This window comes from Macaca mulatta, chromosome 15 (assembly GCF_049350105.2).
Source record: "Macaca mulatta isolate MMU2019108-1 chromosome 15, T2T-MMU8v2.0, whole genome shotgun sequence".
NCBI classification, from domain to species: Eukaryota; Metazoa; Chordata; class Mammalia; order Primates; family Cercopithecidae; genus Macaca; species Macaca mulatta.
In genome coordinates, this window is record NC_133420.1 from 21,100,276 (window position 1) to 21,122,168 (window position 21,893).

General features: G+C 58.3%; 1 protein-coding gene and 1 long non-coding RNA gene across 5 annotated transcripts in view; one reads left to right on the forward strand and one right to left on the reverse strand.

Moving 5' to 3' along the window:
* The window catches only part of LMX1B (LIM homeobox transcription factor 1 beta), an 86,964-nt gene extending 71,490 nt beyond the window's left edge, over positions 1–15,474 (reverse strand). For 3 of the 4 annotated variants that reach the window (XR_003723137.2, XM_028834832.2, XM_077967967.1), the window contains exons 1-2: positions 15,010–15,474; positions 14,048–14,234 (exon numbers count right to left, since the gene is read on the reverse strand). Coding sequence is in view for 3 of the 4 variants with exons in the window: in XM_028834832.2 (XP_028690665.1) it covers positions 14,048–14,234; positions 15,010–15,148 (326 nt within the window). In the remaining variant the exon portion in view is untranslated. The remainder of the gene's footprint in view (positions 1–14,047; positions 14,235–15,009) is intronic. The other variant, XM_001097412.5, reaches the window with a different exon arrangement.
* A 64-nt stretch (positions 15,475–15,538) lies between these two features.
* Positions 15,539–21,893, forward strand: part of LOC144335114 (uncharacterized) — a 28,686-nt gene continuing 22,331 nt past the window's right edge. Inside the window, exon 1 of the long non-coding RNA XR_013405561.1 lies at positions 15,539–16,155. This is a non-coding gene — a long non-coding RNA (uncharacterized LOC144335114). The remainder of the gene's footprint in view (positions 16,156–21,893) is intronic.

Here is a 21,893-nt window from a genome sequence, read left to right on the forward strand (position 1 = left end):
CCATCAAAGCCTTACCACAAGCAGCATGAAATGAACACCGGCCATTCATTAGGAGCCATTTCTTCAACAAACAACATTGAGTTGCAATACCAGGCCACCACCGGGGCACCAATCCCAGTCAGAGGCCAGACTCCACCCTCCCAAAAGGCTGCTGAAAGTTTTCTCATGACACAGTGCCTGGGTTCCATTTATCAGCTGTGTGGCCTCGGGCAAGTTACTTAACTTCTCTGTGCCTTGGTTGTCTTACCTGTAAATGAAAATAATAACGGAAGCCATGTCGTAGTGTCATTAAAGAATGCAAAGTGCTGAGAGCACTGCCTGATGGATCACAAGTGCTAAACAAGCATCAGCTGGGGTTATTATTGCTGCTGCTGTTGTGCACGCTCCAGGTCTTCCCTGCCCTTCAGAAAGCATCGTGCAGCTGGGCTTCCTTCTGCGGCTCACAAACTTGGGAAGTGTTAGCTCCTGAGAGGTGCCCCAAGTACCCTGCAGAATGGAGGCTTCTGTGGGCTTCCTCTCTGGTCTGTTTCCCTAGCAGCTGGAACGCTTGGAAAAAAAGCACCCAGCCTGCTGGGCTTGTCAAAGCAGGGCTGGCTTTACTAGAACCAGGTTTGGATGGTAATTTTGTGGTCATAACAACTATTTTCCTTACATACTGCTATAGAAAGGGGAACCCCTGCTTTTTTTTTTTTTCTTTAACCTAATTGAAGACACTATCAAGTGTAAATACGCTGGAGTTTTTAATAAAAACACGATGGAGAAAAATATTCAAAGCTCAATAATCAGAAGCAATTTGCGTCGCTAGCAGAGATGTGTCATTCCTCCCACACCCCCCTCCCTGCTTGGCTGTGCTCTGTGCGGGACTGGCTTTGGGGATGGCAACTTTAGACCTATGGCAAAAATAATGAACAGCAGTGAGGCTTAGAGATAGCCTGAAAAATATCCTGGAAAAGAAAAACATATGCCAAAGAGTGTGGTGTAAAAGTCATATTTCATGCCTGACTTTAGAGAATGTTAATAAGGATTAGAACCATACTCCAACAGAACAACTATCAGTCAAGGCGGGGTAATTAATTTCGCTTCAGATCTCTGTTTGGGAAAATGAAAGCGGTAAGTGTTGTTTCGCAGCATAGGGATTCCATCGCACTAGAACAACCCAAAGAACTTCCAAAGCCATGTCCTGAACCCAGCTGAGACCTGGCTGTTGCTGGTGGCCTCTCCTGATCTGTCGCCTTGTAGATTTGGGGACCTTTTCCGAATCATAACAATATCAAACTCTTTTTTCCCCCAGGATTGGCTAATAAATATGATTAAGATAACACGACCCAAACCACATGTCCTCTGCTTGGCCTGCAACATGTGGAGGGCAGATGTGTCTTCCGTGCACAGATGACCCAGCCGGCTGCTCCCCCGAGGCAGGGACCCTGGGAGACGGAGTCTCAAGAGGTCCCAGCAGTCCACTGGCCCTCTGAGTACCCAGCCAGGCCTCTGGCCTTCCCATGACCCACTATAGAGAGAAAGGGCCAAGCCCAGGGTGTCTGGGAGTCAGAGACAAGAAAGATGGTGGGATGTGGCACTGTCCTCACCTGGTTTTTGTCCCCCAAGGTCCCAGTTTAGTAGACAGAATTCCCAAGTCACGTGACCCCATGTTATCCAGAAAACTCTCAAAATACTTTCATTGTCCAGGTCCACTTGTCACCCCCTCTTAAAGAGCTGGGATTGAAGAACCTTCCCGTCCCTGAGACCTGGGCCCAGGGAAGACAGAGTAGGCCAGTGTTAAAGCCAGAGTCTGGGAGAGGGTTCTCGAAAGGACTGTGGAGTTGCCACACAGCCCCCAAGCCTGGTAGCATGCAGTTTGGGATTTCCGCCTCTGCTCTGCTACCACAGGACAAGTCGTGGCTGCACTTGGACCTTGGTCTTCCCCTTTCTACTGGGATCTTGAAGAGCCCTTCAGCTGGGATATCCTAAAGCAGCCCAAGGTCCCTGTGAGTGTGGCCCTGCTGTACTCAACTGAGGTCACTGGAGGTCACGCAGGAGGCCAGGCCCTGGAAATCAGGCCAGGGAGGCCTGGGCCTGCTGAGGTTGACAGCCCTGCTCCAGCTCTGGGGAAAGAAGGGGAGCAGGCTCAGAGGCCAGGGCTGGTCAGGGAAGAGCCCCTCCCACCCTGACCAAGCAGGGCTCTCAGCACCAAGGCAAGGCTCTGGGCCAAGGCATGAGTGAGCCTCCTTCTCTGCTTTCCCTTGGGGACAGGAGGGAGAAAATAGAAGAGTCCCTCAAAGTTAGCTCAAGCCAAGCAGAAGGGCTCCAGCTGCCAGGAAGAAGCAGGGCATTCATTCTATCTAGAATCAATGAAGTCAGAAGTAAGCAGGCTGAGGGCAGGGCAGGGCACCTCTCTGAGTAAAAAAGGGAAGAACGGTACCTAGGGGAGGGGCACTATATCGTGGATGAGCCTCAGCTGCCTGCAGGGCAGGGACAGGGTAACCTGGCCACTGGGAGGAGGCTAGAGGGTCTCTCTCCTGCTGGTCCCTGCTCAGAGGTCACTCTGGAGACCAGGCACATCAGGCTCCTCCTGAGCCCAGTAAGATCAGGACGACCTGGCCGAGGAACCCTCTGACACTAGTCTCCGAGGCCTCCTTTCCACTGGGGCCGACTGGGCGTGGACTGTTGCGTCCAGACCCTAATCAACGCTCAGGCGGGGGCCTCCCCCAAGACCAAGGCCTCTTCCCTGCGGAGGAGCCCGGACGGACGGGCGGACGCTGCGGTCCCGGTCGGGCTGATAGGAACCATCTGCGTTGTCTTAGGCCGCCCTTCGGCCCACTGTCCCTCTGAACTCGGCCGGTTCCCGCGGGCCGTTTGATGCTCGCAGGGTCACAGACCCCCGCACACAAATCACCGCCGCGGGGCTGGGGGTGGGGCGGAGGCGCTGAAACCTAATCCGCAGAGTTTGCTCCGCCGCCGCCTCCTCGCTCCTTCCCTCTCTCGCTCGACGCCCCCCAACCCCCCCTTTCCAAACAAGGCTTATTTTTCTTGCCAAAAAAACAAAGTTGGTATCAAGTGTTTTGAGGGAGAAAGTCTCTCCCCCACCCCTGACCTGGAAGGAAGGGCTGGTTGCCGAATGAGCCGGGATTGCAGAGGGGTCTCCAGGAGAGGACAGGCGGGAGGTGAGCTCGGGGCTTCTGGCTCCGTCGGTCCCCTTCCCTGCTGTCGCCTGCCCGTCCCATACTTAATGGCAGCGAATCTCATGGTCTCCGGCCCTGCCCTATCCCTCTAGTCGTCCTGCCCAGAAAGGGTTTCCTCCATCGGAGCTCCCCGTCCCTACGCTGTCAGAGATGGAAGCATCACTTCCTGCTCCTTCTCCCTCCCTATAGCAGGAGGACAGCCCTTGCCTGTCGCTTTTATGAGGTGTCACCCTGCTCTCAGCCCGATCCTCCCTGCGCCCGGAGCCTGGGCTGGGCGCGCAGGAGACTGCGTGCACTCTGGCGTCCCCGACCGCTGCCAGGGCGCACGGGGACTCAAGAGCGGATCCTCTACGAGCTCTAATAGGAGGCCAAGGAGCGGGGACATCAGAGACAAATTCCTCCGAAGTTCCCCCTCTGGTTCCGCTGACTGGAGCCTTTGGGCTGAAACCCCAGGAGCTCCCCACCCCTGTGTCCATGAGGGGAGCAAAACGGAGCCCCCGGGGGCACGCAGGCTTCGTTTGCTGGGTGTTGGTTTTGCTTTTGGTTTTTTCAGCCGGTGCAGCGACCCGGAACAGCGCGGCCGCTTCTCCGACGCCCGCGGCTCCCCACTGCGCCCAGAGGCGAGCGCCGCGGCTAAAGCCCGAGCCTCGGCGCCCGCTGCGCCTGCCGGAGTTCTGCTTGTCCGAGCAGGCAGCGGGGCTCAGGCACGGCGGCGACGTCGAAGGGCCAGTCGGCAGACGGGGCTGGGTCTCCGCGGCCAGGGCGCCGCAGGAAAGCCCTGCAAACGGTGGGACGAAGGTGGTGGCGGCGGCGGCGGAGGTGGCGAGAAAGGCGCCACGGGCCTGGCGGAGAAGCGGGTTTCCGCGGGGGTCGAACAAAGGAATTCGCCCTCGGAAGAAAGGGGCCGAGCATGCAGCCGGGAATGGCCAACCCTGGAGACCTGCAGGAGTGCGAGCGCTGCGACATTAGTCCCAGGGATCCAACGAAATCTGCCCCGCTGAGGGCCCCAGCCTGGCATCTCCATTCGGCCTCTCTTCTGGTCAATCCCGCTTTAATGGGGGTGTGGTGGGTGTGCACCCAGAGTGCCACCTTTCCTGGGAAAAGGGGACAGAGCAGGACCCGTGCTCTCGGTCAGAGAAGGCAAAAACATCCCACTAACCCTCCCCCCATTCATCATCTAGTCGTGGGGTCATTGTCCCCATTTTCCAGACACTGCCAATTAAGGCACCCGCAAAACCACCCCTTCCCCCGCCCCCGCAGCAACGCTCCGGCTCCTGAGGCCCAAGCGCGCTCGGAAACGGAAAGCGTCAGTGGGCCACAGGGCCGGAGCCCCCTCTTCCCGCGGCCCTCGGAAGGGGTGGAGGGGACACGGTTGTAAGGTGCTCGGCTTCTTTTCTGTGCTTGACATGAATAAGGGGATTAGGACTGCAAGTTTCCGTCGTTCACTCCGTGGGACAAAGGGCCCCGCGGTTTGAGCGGCACAGCCTCTGATTAAACGACAGAGCCCTGTCACTCAGCACCATCCTAGGTACTTGTGTTCGTGACATAATCTTATTAGAAGATAAAACCGGCGAAATCCTTTTCATAATGAAAAGTTACATTTAATGGCCGGACTCGCCCCCCACCTCCCTCCCCGGAGCCTGCTCGCCTTTCCCCGTTGCTGTTGGATATGGCTCGCCTATAATTGGCATTTAAAGCACCAAGTCCGGGAGAAAAACGGGGTTTAGGGTTTTTGTAATCCCCCTAAACTGTCTTTGTTCGAAATCTCCACAGATACAAGTCTGTTAAGAGTAAATATTTGTGGATTGATACAACCACATTTCCCCCCTGCAAACCAAATCCAAAAAAAAAAAAAAAAACCCGCCGCTCGCCGCCCTCGGGCTGGGGCGCAGGAGGGAGGGGGCTGGGGTCTGCCCTAGCGTCCACGCCGGGAACTCAGGAACTCAGCTTTCGGGCCGCCTGGTTGCCTCCAGGAGCTGAGGGACTTTGCACATTTCTCAGGCGGGAAAAGGGTCTTAGATTCTCCCCCGCAACCCCTAATTTTCTGTTCTCTCAATAAACAAACCTCCCTAACTTGCTGCTTTCGACCAGCCCGAGGGGGTCGGCGGGAGGGCTTGGGGAGGGGCGAGGGCTGTGCTCAACAAGAAATGAAAATGCCAACTCTCCCCGCCAGCCTTATTCCCTCCAGCGGGAGCCTGCAGTGGCTCCTAGGAGAATCACTGGCTCCTTCTGGACCGCGGAAGGCCCCACCCGGTAGGGCACCCCGAGCCCAGCCCAGGTGAGTCCCCAAGCCACCAAGGGTCCCCGAAACGCTGAGGAGCCCGAAGGCTGCTGTAGGGCCCCGGACTCCAGGCTCCAGCCCAGCCAGTCTCAGGATCGGATTCCTCCATAAATCAGCGGCCGGGTGAAAGGGCTACGCTTTAGAAAGGGCAGGACCGTGTGCGCGTATTAGAGCGCGCGGTTCCCAAATCCGGGCTAAACCCTTGGTGACACCGAAATTCATCAACCGCCGCTGGCGCCCGCGACTCGGCTGCGGAGCCCAGGAGCCTATGCTTGGTGTCATCCCACTCCCAGGAAAGGAGAACGTGGTGCACGAACCGCCGAGAGTTGGGCCTGGAGGGATGGGCGGGTGGAGGCCGCTGAAAGCCGCCCCATCCGCGTGTCCGGACGTCGAAGGAAGCTCTCCCGCCCAGGGGAAGGCAATTATTCTAACCTTTTTCTTCCTCTGACCAGGGCTGGCCCTACAGGGGGCAATCCGCACGGAGAAGGTCAGTGACACTCTGCCTCCCAGCCCTCGGGGTAGCGACTCCTCCTCCCCACCCTTGCCAGGCTGGGCGTTCTGGGGGAGATTGGCAACAGTGTAGAGCCTGCACCTTCCGGAAGGTCGGCATAGGAGGACTTAGAGAACCCATCCGGCTTTGGGAGTTGGACCCGCCTGGGGGGAAATCTGCTACAGGGTAACTCTGGGCCGGGAAAAATCTGCTACAGAGTAACTCTGGGCCTGGGGGAAGTTGTTCAAGCTGCTCAGCCTCAGTTTCCTCCCCGCACAGAGCTGGGACGGTACAGTCAGTGAACTTCACAGGGGCTCAACAAACGCCAATGCCTTGCCCTTCTAGATACAGGACTGCGTCCTGCCTCCCTGTTCAGTAAGGCTGTGCTCCTGCAAATTCACATCTACACTGACCATGCTCAGGAGCCTCTTGGAAAAAATGGGACCTACGTGTCTCAGTAGTAATGAGGGCCCATCCACAGGCTGGCCTTGGCTCCGAGGAGCAGCCCCTGGCATCCAGACGGGCCCCATTCCCTTTACAAGGTAAAAAAAATAAATAAATAAAAACACAGGCCCCCAACCTGGGTGAGGAGCAGAAGGGTGGGCAAGACCCCTCTGGGAGGCCTGTTCAGGAGGCTGCACTTTCTGGGCCTCCCACACAGGACAGACAATGCATTCCTGCCAGACGGGGCTGCCTTGGGCTCATTTCCCAGCAGGAAGGAAGAAAACATACATTGACTGCATGCCCAACACCGGCTGGCATCTGGGTTTGTTCCACTTTATTCTCAGAGCAACCCTGTAAGATTGGAATTACCATCCCCTTTTCACAGAGAAGGGAACTGAGGCTGAGGAAGAGCTGTCAGTCCTTCCCTAAAGGCCCTTGGCCTTTGTCACTAGAAGATGGAGACATTCTGGATCCCCATTCTGTAACTGCCAACAAGCTTGCTCTTCCTTTGAGAAAGTGTGCCCCACTGCAGGACCCCTCCATTTGGAGGAGGTCACCCCAGAGCACCTTGATCCTCTGGAACCCCAAAGGCCTGGGCAGCTCAGTCCTGGTCCGGTGCCCACACCCAACAGCCCAGTAACTATAGCAATCCAGGAGTCACATGACAAGAGTCAGAGAGTCCCCTCGGAAGGCAGGAGGCGGGAGAAGGGGGAACAGCAGTCACACCCAACTTGTCCCGTCCCAACCCAGTGCTGCTCCTCCCCTCCTGTCACTGCTGCTGAAGCTCCTCAGGAGGTGCTTGGGGGAGGGACCCCTGGTGGCCCTGTGTCCAAGCATGCTCAGCTCATCTTCAGCTACCCAGCAGCTCGGTGGCCTCCTCATTCCTGCCAGATCCAGTGGGCATCGCTGTTGCTCTGGGTGGCCGTTACAACCTTCCCCAGCTAGCCACCTCCCCACAGTTCCCAGGAAAGCCTCTCTCACCGCACTGGCCTGGCCAGGAAGCAAACATCTTTGTTTCTTCTGGAACCGGGCTCCAGGAACCGGGTTTTTCCTTCAGCAACACTTCCCCCCAGTTCACCAAGTGCCAAGGCCAGCCAGGTGCTCTGCCATCAGCCAGGACATTTGTCCAGGGTTGGTCTGAGCCAGGCTCCCAATTGAGACAAAGCCTCCCTACAAATGTACCCACACATCCCCAGATCCCCAGCCCCTCATCCTCCCTTTGGGGCCCTAAGGTCAGCAGGGCAGGTCCAGCGGCTGCCAGTCAAGATGCTGAGCAGAAATGGATACAGTATTATCCAGGGAATAACAAAGGAAGGGCCCACGCGGAAATTTATTTGTACTGATCAGGCGAAGCAAAGGTAAAGGGCAGAGAGGAAGTGCTGTCAGCCGGCCTGAAACCCAAGAAAGTTGCCATTGCGAGCACAGTGGCCCCTTATGCCCCACCACTCCCCACCGCAGCAGTAGTTAAAGCAAACACAGGCCCTTCACTGCTCCGTCAGTTACACCTTCCCCCCAAAATTACACAAACTTTGAAACATTTTTCTGAGAGAAGATGGATGCTTCAGGAGACTTGAGGTCAAGGCTAGGCTGTTTAAAGTATATTATTAACAAATAAACATTTACTGCAAAAAAAAAAAAAAAAAAAAAGAGAGAGAGCGAGAGAGAAAAACCCTATAGGCCACCGGGGAACCAAATCATGTTGCTTTTGGCATCAAATGACAGGAGACATTTATGACATGAATGGAGAACACCAGCCGATTGATGAAATGGCAAACGTCTGCCACTTTGCTTCCTCTACCTTCGTGAATCAACTTTTTCAAATATGGTTTTCAGCCTTAGCCCTCTCTCACTACCACCGTCTCTCCACTTCTGACTGCAGTGGCAATAAATATATATAATTTTGGTTTTGCTCTTTGCTGCCATCAGCACAGAATCTGGTTGGAGAGGGCCAGAGGAACTTCCGGCTGGGTCAGCCAGAGAGCCAGGGTCCTCGGGCACCCCCAAGTGACTGACAGCTCACATGTGGCTCCTTGTATGAGTGGACTATCCCTCCCTTCCTTCCTCCCCTGGCTGAGGCTTGATTGTGGTGTCCAACAAATTGGAAGTTATAACTCATGTTGGTGAGAGTATCCTCCATCCTTCAGCCTAACTGATGCCAAAGTAGGACTGGTTTTTTTCCCCTTCCTTTTCTTTATTTTTTAGAAACTTCAGAGCCGCAGGACAAAGGCGGCTCCTTGGAGAAGCATCGCCAGCCACCCATGGGTGGAAACCTCACAAGGCCACAGAGCCTGAGCTGAGGGGACTTCTGAGCTCCTGGAATGGTGTTTCTCCACATTTTAAACCTCATCTTCCTTCTGAGAAATACACAAATCCCCGGATCTCTCCCCCACCTACCCCCTTCTCCATTGGCTGAGCTTTATTTTCTGTGGCTTCAATCACAAAACAATAAGTACGAACAGTTCTTCAAATATGAATTATTAAGCTTTTCCAAGCTATATGCAGGCCCTGGAGATGCCAATTGTTTCCTGGTGGAAATACTGTTGCTCTGGACCACCCTGTCTGTCCCCCAAGGAGAAAGAGCCCAGCACACCCGGCCACCCTGTTGCAGCCCTTTCTGATAATGCAGTTGGCATCTGTGCACACCCACGCAATCAGGTTTTCTACCTTTCTTGAGGTGCAGGAGAGGATAATGGATTCCCCAGAGAATGAGGTGCAGGAGAGGATAACGGATCCCCCACAGAATGGAATATTTATTGGAGTTCCACCAGGTGCCTGTGTAATCCTCATAACCACCCCGCAAAGTCACATCATCATCCCCAGTTTGTTGATGAAGCCCTGGCTCAGAGATGGGCAACCACTTAGCGAAGATCACACAGCTGCTAAGATTTGGGGCTGGGAGGTGAACTCAGGTCTGACTCGGAGTCTAAAGTTCTTTTCATGGCTGAGGAAGACAAGACTTTCACAGTGTCCTATGAAAGGAAAGGCAATGGCTTCCCCAGGGTGCTCCTCATCCTCCCTGAATGGAGAGGCTCAGGGTAAACCTTGTGTACCATGGAACCTGGGTTTAGAACCTGTTGGCAGTGTGGTGTGTGTCCTCGGAGACAAGGTATTCCCTGCCATGCTCATGGTGAGAACAGTAACAGCAATAACTTCTAGAGTATTAATAACAAGCCAGGCAAGATGCCAAGTCCTTTGGGGTACCTTATCTCAAGTCCTTATAAGAATACGTGCCCCCAGCAGATTAAGTCCCCATTTCAGAGGAGGATCAGGTAGGTGCCAGGGCCATGTGGTCTCTTAAGTCTGGCTCCAATGGACAGGGCAGGAGAGAGCTGACAGTAACCAATCACATACCCCAGAGGAGATCCTCCCAGCCTACTTACCCCACTCAAGAAAAATAGGGCAAACAAATGAGGCCACACCAGCCCAGCGCCCGGGGAGTTGAGGGTGAGCCAGGAGTCACTGTGAATAATGTCTCCGTTCAGCAGCAGGGGACTGCAGCCCCAGGAAGGCCTGTGCTTACCCCATTGCACACAGCCAAGGTGCTGGGGTTAAATGGAGAGGTACCCTCCAAAGGGCCAGAGAGTCCCCAGACTTGGGCTGCCAGGGTGGGCCCTTTGGGCCTCGGCCCCCAGAGACAGCACCATAGAAGCCTTTTTGTAAGGCAAAGTCCTGGCTCCTCCTCCCAAGCAGACAGTTTCCAGGACAGGCGCTCTGCAGCCCTGAGTGAGTTTGATGGTTGGGGCAGGGGGGCTCGCTGGTTGGGGTACACACGGAGGAAGGGGTGCTGCTTGAAGTGGCACCCTGCAGGGGAGCCTATGGGAGGCCTTCCAGGCTGGGAGAAGTAGCCAGAGAAGACCAGAGGCTGACTGCTCTCCCCCTGGGCCACACCCGAACGCGGGAGTTGGATGGGGAGTGTGGGGGGAGAGGTGAGCCTCCCAGGAAGGTCTTTCCCGGGCTAAACACTTCCAAGGAAAGGAATGTGCAGGGCAGAGCGGTTGGGCCACTGGAGCCACAGCCAGCTGGGGGAAATTTTTAAAAAACTCACCCCAGGACTCAAGAGGGCTTTTTGTGAAACTCAATCAAAGCCTGGATGCTCCCCTTCTGACAAGCTGGGAACATCCTACCTGGGCAGGCGAGCCCAAAGGGCCCCCGGCGGGCCCGGCGGAGCCCTGGAAGTCTGTGCCGCCGAGAGGCTCGGCCGCCCGGGCAGGCCCTGCGGGCGGAAGGGCGCCGCGGCCCCGCCGCCGAGGTAGGAGCGCGGCCCGGGCCGCAGCCCCGCGTCTCGCCGTGCACAAAGGCGCCCGCTTGCACCCCAGCGGGTCTCGGGTCGCCAAACCTGGGAGCTGTCTTACAAGCGATTAGACTCCATTTTGTGACAGATTTTTGGACTCTCCCACCGACCCTCCCCCCTTCCGGAGCCTCCTCCAGGAATTCTCCACCTCTTCAGGATAAAAACCCTTTCCAGACGAGCGACAGACGGCAAGAAAAGAGAGTTACATAATTCTATTTGGCCAAGCCGCCAAGAAAAAAAACATGGGAGGGGAGAACGTGCCTTATTTTTCATTTGTTCTCCGGTGGAGGACGGTGAGAGGTGTTCCTGATTTGGGGGAGGCTGCGTTTCCTCTCCGTTTCCTAACCGGTTTTCTGTCCGAAAAGACTGCTTTTTTGTTGTTGTTGTTGTTGAAGGATCCCCCAAAAATCACTCATGGGGAAAAAGCAGGCTTTTGGAGTTAAGAGTGAAAATGCCCAAACTCCACGGCCGGCGCTCTCTTCTGCCCGCCAAGGATGTACAAAAGGATTTTTATCAAATTCAGCTCAATGTGCCCCAGTGTCAATTAATTACCCCCGTGGTGCGTAAAAGAACTTGGCACTTCTGGGAGTCTGGGATCTTTGAGAACAAATCGAAAGGAGGAAGAGACACTTACTAAAAACGGCAACCTCTTTTTAAGGATGGAACCCTGCAACTCAACCAGGGTTGAGGACACATTTTTCAGAAGTTGTGTTTGGTTGGGGGGTTGTTAATTTCCCAATACCGCTGACGCACAGACTCGACAAAATCAAGAAGGCACGTTTCTGTGCCCGCTTGCCTGGATTCTTGTCTGAAAAGCATTTACACACAAATGAAATAAATATGCATCTGCAATTCTCAAAGAAAAAAAGAAATGTAAATAAAAAAATTTTTATTGTGCAAAGAACATCCCTTTCCAGTGAGCTGCTGCCTGCCTGGAGCGGTGCTCCATCTCCCTGTGAAACGACTCACTGGGTATTTGTCCCCAAGATTGTCTTGATAACAACCACCCCACAACCCCACCCCCAGCACATCCTGCCCGCCGGCCTAACACAGATACCTAATTGGCATTATTGGAAAAAACGGAATGAGGGAGGAGGAGTGAACTGTCCACAGCTAGAATAATGCACTCCCCACCCCAGGCTTCAGCCCCACAGGATCCAGACTGAGTGAGGTCTGCCGACCTGAGATTTGCCCTGTGCCAAAAACCATTCCCAACACACCGGACTGCACTGAAGAAGCCGGCTCTTAGGTGACTTTCTTTTTCTTTTTAAAACAAATATACTTTGGACAAAGCAGTCACAAATGTTTAACGTTTAATTGTTTTGTAAGATGAGGTGGTGAGCCGCTCATCTCTAAGGTAACATCCAGCTGAAATTTCATGACTTTACCATTCTGTGCCTGAAGAACCAGGGGGTATCCTTTCTTTTTTAAAAATAGAAGCTCCATAAATAATTATGGCGAGTGGGGGGAGGGCAGACTACGTACAAGCGATTGGAAAGTCTTTTCAACATATTTTTTTTTTTTTTTTCTCTTAAGCCGTGCAAATGATTCGGAGGCCTGTTTCTAGTTTCCTGGGCCCCCTTTCCCCCGTGTTGTCGTCCAGGCTGGTGGCTGAGCTGGGTGTAAGTGGCACTGCCAGAGCTCGGGGTCAGGCAAGCAGAGTGTGGCCAGGGGTGCAGGACGTGGTGGGGAGGGGGTTGGAGGCTGGTGCACCCGGCAGAGGGGCTCCTCTAGCCGGCCCAGAGCCCACAGCCACATCTACCCCAAACTATTTTCCCCATTCAATTTGTGCTGCTCTATGCTTGGGCTGTGGCTGAACCTACTGGCCGCCTCTCCCTCTCCGGGAACTAGAATCATATTAGTCCAGAGCACAGCACAAAGCCGACTGACGGCAGTGTGCCTAAATCTGGGGTGCTTCCTACTGAGAGGAAGGCCTCAGCTGCACTCTGGGACCAGCAAAACAGCGGACCCTCTGAATGGACTCCAATCTCTACCCAAAGATCCCTCAGCTGGAAGAAAGAGCTAGGTGCAAAAAGCAGCTCAGGCTCAGCCCCCAGACCACCAGGCACAGCCAGAACCTTTTGGGGTAAAATCCGACGCACTCTCGAGGGCTCTGGCCTGCACTATTTCCAGGCCTCAGTTTAACAGTTGGGCTGAGCTGCTTTCCACTAGGCCCTGGATTTGGGGACAATCCGTGGGCAGAGCACGTAGGTTGCACTCACCAGGAGGCGCCGGCAGCCCAGCTTTTCTTTCCCTGGAGGCTTGGGCATACAGAGCCCTCTCTGAGCACCAAACCACCTAAGCAGCCTACCGGCTCTGCAGCCTCATCCAGGACGGTTTTCTGCCATCATTAAAAACTTTTGCAGGCACCCACTGTGTCTGCAACAGGGCTTTGGGGATCCCCACACCCCTCTTTCAGTTGTGCCTTCTCACTGCCTCCGTCCCAATTGCATTGCCAGGCAGAAAACCCAGCAGGTCAAAAGAAAAAGCCTGCATGTACTGTTATCTGTCCCCAACCCCGGCCATACAAATCCAGTCTCAGCTAAGAACTAGTTAGCAAGAAAGGCTCAACCCACATCTCTGGCCTCAGCCCTGAGGTTTGGGTTGTACCAGGGCAGAGCGGGCCAACCCCCTCCTAATACACACTACCAGAAAGGAGGCCTTCTAGGGAGGGCTGACTGGGTCCGCTCCTCACTCCCATTGGGAGCCCCAGATTGTAACTTGCCACCTTTTGAGGTCCTCTTCCTAGAATGCTTCTCCAACCAACGAAAATTGCCAAGTGCAAAATTCCCGCATGGAACGGTTTGGGGAATATGGACATTCTTTTCTCTCCATCAGGGACTAAAAGTGCAGCAGGGAGCCTGACAGAAAGGGGGCCTCCCTTGCGGCTCAGGCCGTTCAGTGCCCAGCGCTCCACCTCCTGGCTCCTGGTTCCTGGCTCCAGGCTCCAGGAATCCCAAACCCCCACACACCAGGCCCTTGAAGCAGTCCGCCAGGCCTGGCTCCCTAAAGCACTGTTTTCCTCTGGAAATAAATTTTGGGTTCCCAATTCAGGCCTCCGTAGGGCCAGACCCTACATCCCAGGACCCAGGCACCAAATCCCTCAGCCGGCCCAGCGCAGGATTCCGGGACAACCGATGGCAACTGCGGGCCGTCCGGAGGCTCCCAGGACCCCATCAGTGCCGGCTGGGCTGGGTTGGTCCGCACCAGCCCCAAGACGCGCAGCTCTCGGAACCCTTGGAACTGCCTGGCCCAGTCGCGCACAGAGCCGGCGGCAGAGCGGGCCAGGGCCGGGCCCGGCAGGGGGCTGACCAGGCTCGAGTGCCGGGCGGTGGCGGGGAAGGAGGACGAGAAGCGCTTACTGTTGGTAGTCTTGTTTGCAGTACAGTTTCCGATCCCGGAAGTAGCAGCTGGTGGTGAGGGCTTGCTGACACGCCGCGCACTGCAAACACTCCTCGTGCCAGGACGACTCGTTGACTCGCATCAGGAAGCGGTCGGAGATGGGCCGCTGGCAGCCCTCGCAGACGGCGGGATGCGGGCAGTCGGAGCCTGCAGCGCACAGGGCGAAAGCCCGGCCGTCAGCGCCGCCCGGCCCAGCCCCGGCGTCCCGGTCGCACGGGGCCCACAGCCCCCGGCCCCGAGGGCTCGGGCCGCCCGGGATCACCTCCTGCCGCCTGCGCTCCCCGGACTGCCGCGCCAGGGGCCGGGAGGCCCCGGCTAGTCCGCACCGGTCCGCGGGCTCCGGCGTGGAGGCCGCGGGCCTCGAGCCTTGGCTCGGCGCTGCGCTCTCCCCTTCTCCGGAGAATCCGCGCTCCGTGTTAAGACAAATGAGGAGCACGGCACGGCGCAGGGTGGCCGGCTGGGACCAAGACAGGCGAGGTGAGGCTGGGACGCTCGCTGGCTGACACGCCCCACGGTGGCGTTCGTGGTCTTCTGTCCCCGATCTCCCCCAAATCTGTGGTTCCAGTGACCAGGGAGACGTTTTTCCTCTTAGAATCTCCCCCACCCCAGGTGACCTGGCGCCTCTCCCAAGCTCACCAAGGTGATTGCTAGGTCCTCCATCACCCCTGCCACCCGCCACCTACCACACCGGAGTGGCAGCTCTAGAACCTAAGCCTGTAAAGGATGGTGGGTGGCGACTGCAGCTGTCCTGTCCCCTCAGGACCCCTGCCGGAGGCGTGCTTGCGGCCCTCTGGTGATCACTCCAGTAGTCCTGTCTTTCTGCCCCCTCCCCATGTCCTGTAAACCCATTTCCTTTATCTGTTGGCCCGGACGCCCCTGTCCCACGCCTGAGACCATTCGGGCGTTCCGACCCCGCACTCACCCAGCAGCACCCCCAGAGTGGCGGGCCCGGGGCGCAAGGCGTGCTCCTCCATCTTGATGCCGTCCAACATCTTGGCGCAGTCCGTCTGCCCGCGAGGGAAGCACCTCTCCAGCGACTCGGGACCTGTTGCTATATCCATGGGACGCGGGGCGCGCTGCGGACCCCGCCGGCCGGGCTGCTCGCCCGCCGGCCCGTCCACCCGCTCTCCGCCGCCGCGGCCCTGGAGCCGGGGAGGCGCGGCCCCCGCAGGGCAGGGGTTGCGCCGGCTCCCGGCGATCGTGGAGCGGCGACGCGCTGGCCCCGGGCCCCGGCGTCGTGCGGGCGGGCCGGGGCGGCTGCAGCCCGCGCCGCACTCTCCGGGACACTTGCAGCCACGCGCGCCGGCTTCTCTGTCACCTGCTTGTCAGTCCCGGAGCCCGGCGGCGGCGGCGGCTGCAGACCCAGCCGCGGGGAGGAGGCGGCGGCGGCGGTGGCGGTGGCGGCGGCGGCGGGCGGGGGAGGGGGTGGGGGTGCAGGGGCGGCCCCGCGGGCGGGGAGGGGGCGCGCGCGGCGCAGCGGGGTCCCGGGCGGGGCGCAGCGGGCCGCGGGGCTCCGGGCGCGCTCCCCGCGCTACTCCAGTGCCATGGTGCGCCCGCGGAGCCGCCGGGTTTAGAGCTGGGGCTGGCGGCGGAGGGATACGGGCCGCCTCACCTCCCGAAACTTCCTGACATTTGAACCCGGCGGCCCGTATCCCTGCGCCGGGATGCGCCGCCGGCTCCACGTCAAATAGTGCCGTCCCGCCCCCCCCGCGCGCCCTGGGGCTCCGCGCCCCCGGCCCGCGCCCCGCGCAGCGCCCGGCCCCAAGCGCAGGCCCCGGCGCCCTGGCCCGGCCGGCTGCCCCGTGGGCCCCTCGCAGAAGTTTTGATCGCCTTCGAAACAAATCCCTCTGCTCCACCCCCTTGAAAAATTGATTTGGGAGTTTGGGAGCGAAGGCTTTCTTTTTTCTCCCCTGCCTTCTTTATTATTAATATTTTGTAAAGCTCCAGCGCTACGAGAAGTGGCCCCGAGCGAGGCCAGACTGCACGGACGGCGGGGAGCGCGGCGGCTCCGCCAGGGGACGGCGCCGGCCCGGAGTGGACACTCGGGGACCCCCGACTGTCGGCCGAGGTAAGTCGCGGGGGCTGAGTCGGCGTCCCCCGGGCGGCGGCGCCTGCTCGGGGCGGCTTGATCCGCGGAGCGGGCCGGCTCCCGGGAACGAAGGATGGGGGCTGGCAGAAGGTGAGGACGGCTGGTCCTGAACTCGTCCAAGGGGGGCTCAGGCCCAGGAACGGGGAGTGGGCCCAGAGTGTGGGTGAGGGGTCTGGAAAAGCTCCGGGCCTGGTAGAGATTGGGCGGAGGACTGAGCCGATGGGAGGTTGGGGCCCCGGGATCGAGAATGGGGGACACTGGGCCGACAAGGAAGGTCAGGCCTGGGTTCAGGCGACCGAGAGTTTAGAGGACAACTAAGGCTGGAAAAGGGGTCCCCGGGCAGGGGCGGGAGACATGGGCAAGACCCGGGCTTCCTAGGGTTTGCAGTGAGGGGCGCTGGGAGGGAGTGGTGGCCCCAGGGTAGCGGCTCTAAAGAGATTAGGTTGGCTGCCAAGATCGGCGTCCTTTGGTGGCCCGGGTGCCCGGCCAGGGGTCGCTGGGACGCGCGGATCAAGGACAGTGCCCTGACCAGCCTGGGCAAAGTGGGCCTCGGCAACTGGACGCTAAAGGCCGGCGAGATGGAGCTGCCGACTCCCGCGCCAGCCGGGCCTGGCACCCGCGTCCGGTGCGAGAGGCCACTGCGTCGGACCGGCTGTCTGCGGCCCGTGGTCCCCACCGACGCGCGTCTCACCGGGGAGCAGGGGGGCGAGTGCGGCCCGGGGTAGCAGCGAACTGACCCCCGCGATTCGCTGCGGGGCGGCCCCGGCCCCTCCCGGAGCAAGGCAGCGGCGCGGAGCCGGGCGGGGGCGGAGGGCATGGGGGGGCGGGTCCCCTGACCTCGCTGGAGGCGAAAGGGCGGATCGGATTTGGAACCTGCGGGAGGCTTGGGTCAGAAGTGGCTCCCTGCGCCGCGGGGCCCCGCGGAGGGGCCCGGCTTTGTGGAGGATTAGAGGCTCCCGCCCCACCCTACCTGCGTGTGTGTCGGTGGGTATCTGTGTGTGTCTGTGCGTGTCGGGCCCCCGCTCCTGCGGCTCTTGCCTCCGTGTGCACCTTGGCTCTGCACACACGGTATGTGTGTCCCCGCAACCTTCCAGACTCCCAGGGGGTGAATCTGTGGATCTTTGTCTGAGTTCCCTGCACCCGTGTGTGTGTGTGAATGTGTGGGTCCTTCGTGCCTGTGTCTGGTGTGTGTGTCTGCATCAGTCCGTGCAGGGGCCTAAGTCTTTGTGCGTGTCTCAACCTCTGTATTGTGTCTGCGATCCTTTTCTGTAGGGGTGTCTCTGTCACCTTTGCGTATCTGTGCGTATCTCTGGGGTTCTGAATGCTTCTGTGTGCTAGCGTGTCTCCCAGCGTGTGGGGGGGGTGCGGGGTGGGGGGCTTTGTGCCTTCTTGTGTTTCTGGGCGCCTTTGTGTGTCTAGGTCGGGGAGAGTGGACGAGTAAATGTGGAGTTTCTCTCCCACATCTTGGTCTCCTCTTTGCTTAACCTGGAAACCCCAGGCCTGGACCCGCGAAGTTGGGCCTGGGCCTGGGCCGTCTTCTCCGGGCATCTGGGGCGCGGGCGCGGCTGCTGCAGGGAGAAGCCGGGCTGGCAAGGCTTCGGCGCTCAGAGCCAGAGCCCCGAAGCGCCGAGCCCGGCTCGGGGCCGGCTGGCGGACCAGGCACTTTCTGCCCTCTGCTGGCCGCGGTCAGTCCCTGCAACCGGGGCTGGGCGACCACCTCCAGGCGACAGTCCTCGTTCCAGGCCCAGACCCTCTCCCTCTGCTTTAGGGTGCACATGGGAATCCTCTCCAGTCACAGGCCCTGCATCCCCAACTCCTGGCGCAGGGTTCCATCCCTTCCTCACCTTCCGTGTGCCTGGCCTCTCCTACCCTACAGCTCTCCTTTCCCCCTCCTTGGCTGAATGAGGGCCCCTGCGACCTGGCCTCCCAGGCTTCTCTAACCCTTGGGTTGGCGTCCAGTGCCGATCCGGGGCCGCTGACTGTGCCTAGAGGCGCATTCCCCCGGCAACTCGAAGTCCTGATCTCACGGCAGGAGGACTTGTGGGCAGTCCCACTCCGTGCCGCGTCTGGTCTGTCCTGGGGCGCATGGATTCTCAGCGCCTCTCCCGCGCTCCTGCCAGTCATATCCCACGCCACCAAGGCGGATATAGGGCGGTCTGCCGCGATGCGGCCCGCGCCCAGGTAGGGGTGCTGGCTGGATGGACGCCAGAGCCTGGCTGCCTTCTCTGATCCCGGGTGGGGCTGCTGAGTCCACACCCCTTGGGCCCCTCTCCATGCGTTCCCCGCTGTCCATTCATTCCCCCTACACACACACACACACACACACACACACACACACACACACACACCCTCCCTATAGGCCCCGTTCCTTGCCCTTTGTCACTCCTCGTGTCCCGTTCTCCCTGCTGAGTTGGCCAGTCTCGGGTCCTTCGCACGCAGACGCGCAGAGGCCCCAGGTCTCTCCAGCACAATCGGGGCTCCTGCGCCTCTTCACGGCTTTCGTTGCCGAAGAAGCGGCCGACTGGACGGCACAGCAGGGGCCGAGGCCCAGAGCCGGCTCCTGCCCGCAGGCGGCGAACGGCACCTTGCTCCGCCAGGCTACCGCGGGTGCGACCTGGGACCCGCAGATTCTCCCGGGCGCCTCCGGCCTACGACGCGGGGGCCGCTGGCTCCGCGCCGGCGGCTCCGGGATGCTCTCCCGCTCGGATTTCAGCGGCAGAAAGAGCCTCGGATTCTCTCCACCTGCGGAAAGACTGAGTCGGAGGCTCCGAATCACTGGAAGAAGCCAGAATGGAAAAGGAGGCTCTGGGCCGGGGGTCCCGGCTCCTTCCAGTCTGCGGACGCCCCGGCTCCACTGAGCCGTGCCCTAGCCCCTCTCCTCTGCGCTACCCTCTTCCCTCGGGCACGGCTCTAGGATTTGCCCTCCCCCACCCCACCCAGCCCTGTCCATCCCGCCCCGGGCTGTCTGGACTGTTTTGTGCTTCTGACCAGAGCCAAAGCCACACTGCCCCCTCCCAGTTTACCATCCCAGCTGGAGGCACGGATCTGGGGCAGCGCAGGGTGCAGTCCTGGCCAGGTTCAGAGGAGTGGGAAGACAAGGACCAGGAGCTGCGAGTGTCTCTCCACTCTGCCCGGAGAGGCAGGGCTGCAGAAAGCCTGGGCCGTCCCACGCTGCTCCGGCGCCATCAGCCCTGTCGAGCCTCAGATCCTCGAGAGGCGATCAGACTGGGTGGACCAGAGCCGTCCCAAGCAGTGGGCCGGGTTGGGGGCTGATATTCCTGGGAGGTGGCCCCGGGTCTAGGGTCCAGGGAGAACCACACTGACTCCGGAAGTGGAGCGAGAACACCCAGAAACAGCGTTGGAAACTTTCCAGCCAGCAGTGACCATGTTATGCTTTTTGGACCCCAGCGTGGCTGGACCCCCAGAGCACTTGGGCCAAAGGGTCAGGCCCCTTCTCAGCTAGAGATGGCCATGTGTGATCGTCACAGAGTAACACGGCCACCTTGCCGCAGCGCGGTGCAAGTGTCTGTGGTCTTGCTGTGCCGGTGGGAGACCTCACAGCGACCTTGAACCCAGGTGGAGGCCCACACAGAGGAGTGAGGGGATGGGGCTCAGCTGGGGTCCTTTGAGTCAGGACTGGGAACTGGTTCTCCCTCCCATTGGGGTTTTCCAGCCTGATGGGAGAGGGGCTGCAGGGAGACAAGATTTGTGGCAGAATTTGCTGGTGAGGCAGAGCTCGGGCTCTGAGGCTGCGCACAAGTGTGTGTGTGTGCGCGCGCGCAGCCGGGAGACAGCCAGCCCCAGCAAAGCTCCTAAGTCCTTCCTGCAGCTTCCCCTTCAGTGGGTAGGGGTTCTGGCCACAGACCCATGACTTTCCAGCACAAGATCTGGGTCGTTAGTCATGGGATTCCTCCACCGTGGGTCAGGAGACTGGGCTCCCTTAGAGCCCAGGCTGCTATCAGCTCTCAGGATTGGAGCTCTGAGGGAGACGGTGCCCTGGCTGGGTGGCCCAGGGCTGAGGTCTGGCAGTGGCTAGGAGTGGTCAAGAGCAGGTCTTGGGGAGCCACCCAGATCTGGTTCAGGATCTGGCCGTGGGACTTCAGGAAGGTCCTGTCCTACTCTCCACACTTCAGCTTCCTCATCTGTCCTACAGGGTTGTGGAGAGGCTGAAATGTAAGTGGTCACCACAGCACCCAGCACCTACCAGGCCTCTATACATATTTGGTAAATAATTGGATGGACACTTTGGGAGGCTGAGGTGGGTGGATCATGAGGTCAGGAGTTCAAGATCAGCCTGGACAACATGGTGAAACCCCATCTCTGGTGAAAATACAAAAATTAGCTGGGCATGGTGGCACGTGTCTGTAATTCCAGCTACTTGGGAAGCTGAGGCAGGAGAATTGCTTGAATCTGGGAGGCAGAGGTTGCAGTGAGCTGAAATTGCACCACTGCACTCCAGCCTGGGTGACAGAGCAAGACTCTGTCTTAAGTAATAATAATAATTGGATGGAAGAGGGGCCTTGCTACCAAGACTTGGGGAAATCACAGCTCCCTCCTCCTCCTCCAACCAGGGCTTGAGGGCAAACAGACCCCTTGGGCTCAGGGCAGGTGATGCTCAGCTCCAGGCAACTGTGTGCTGGGCATGGGAGACCTCCAGGCAGTGCCCAGAGGCCTGGCACAGCCTTCACCACTGGCCCTGCTCTAAAGCCTGGGCCTGCAAGTAGCTGCTCAGAGCTGGACCCTTGCAGGCACACAGAATTAGGGGCGTTAGACCATTACATCAAAAGCAACCATGTGGGATTCTCAAGGTGTCACTTATTTTTAAAATGTATTTTCTTCAAGAATATTTGGCTTTCTTGCCAAATGGATGGGCTGGATTATTTCTGCAGCCTGTCTGGAACCGGGGGCTTCCCCAGCTGAGGACCGGAGTGAGAGCAGAGAAGGCCCAGGATTGTATTATTTGAAACCATAAAAGCCACATAAGACACTAAGAATAACTCGCAGAAAGGCATTTTCTATAAATTGGACACAGAGTCACAAAACCCAGAAAGTTCCTTGGTCTCTCTCTCATACACTCGTGGCTGGGGACGGGGACCCAATGTGGGGCTGGGGCCAGTGCCCATCCTATTTTATCTTTATCTTAAATCCACTTCAAAATGCTGTGGCTCGGCGGATTGAAGGTTCGCCCCTTCCTGTAATGATTTGGTGTCTAGTAATGTTTTTATGAGTGTGCAAATGCATGCATTGGATGAGCATTTGTTTTGGTTAGTACCACTTTATGTTAGGAGGTGTGTTCATCTCCTGTTGGCCCTCAGAAAAGAAAAGAAAAATAAAACCAAGGCTTTGGACCAGGCAGAGGGATGGAGCTGGGGCAATTCCACTGCCAACCACAACCCCTGTGATGTCAGGGGCTCTTGGGCACCAGTGACACTACCAGTTGAGTTTGTAGCCTCGTGGGGGTGATCAGGGCTGGCAGGTGGGCTTGGTGAAACCCAGATTCTAGGAAGCCTTTTTTGGAAATATAACTGGGTCTGCCTGTTGCTTTTTTTTTTTCGTTAAAGACAGAGTCTTGCTCAGTCAACCAGGCTGGAGTGCAGTGGTGTGATCTTGGCTCACTGCAACTTCCTCCTCCCAAGTTCAAGCGATTCTCCCACCTCAGTCTCCCAAGTAGCTGGGATTACAGGCACACGCCACCATGCCTGGATAATTTTTTTTGT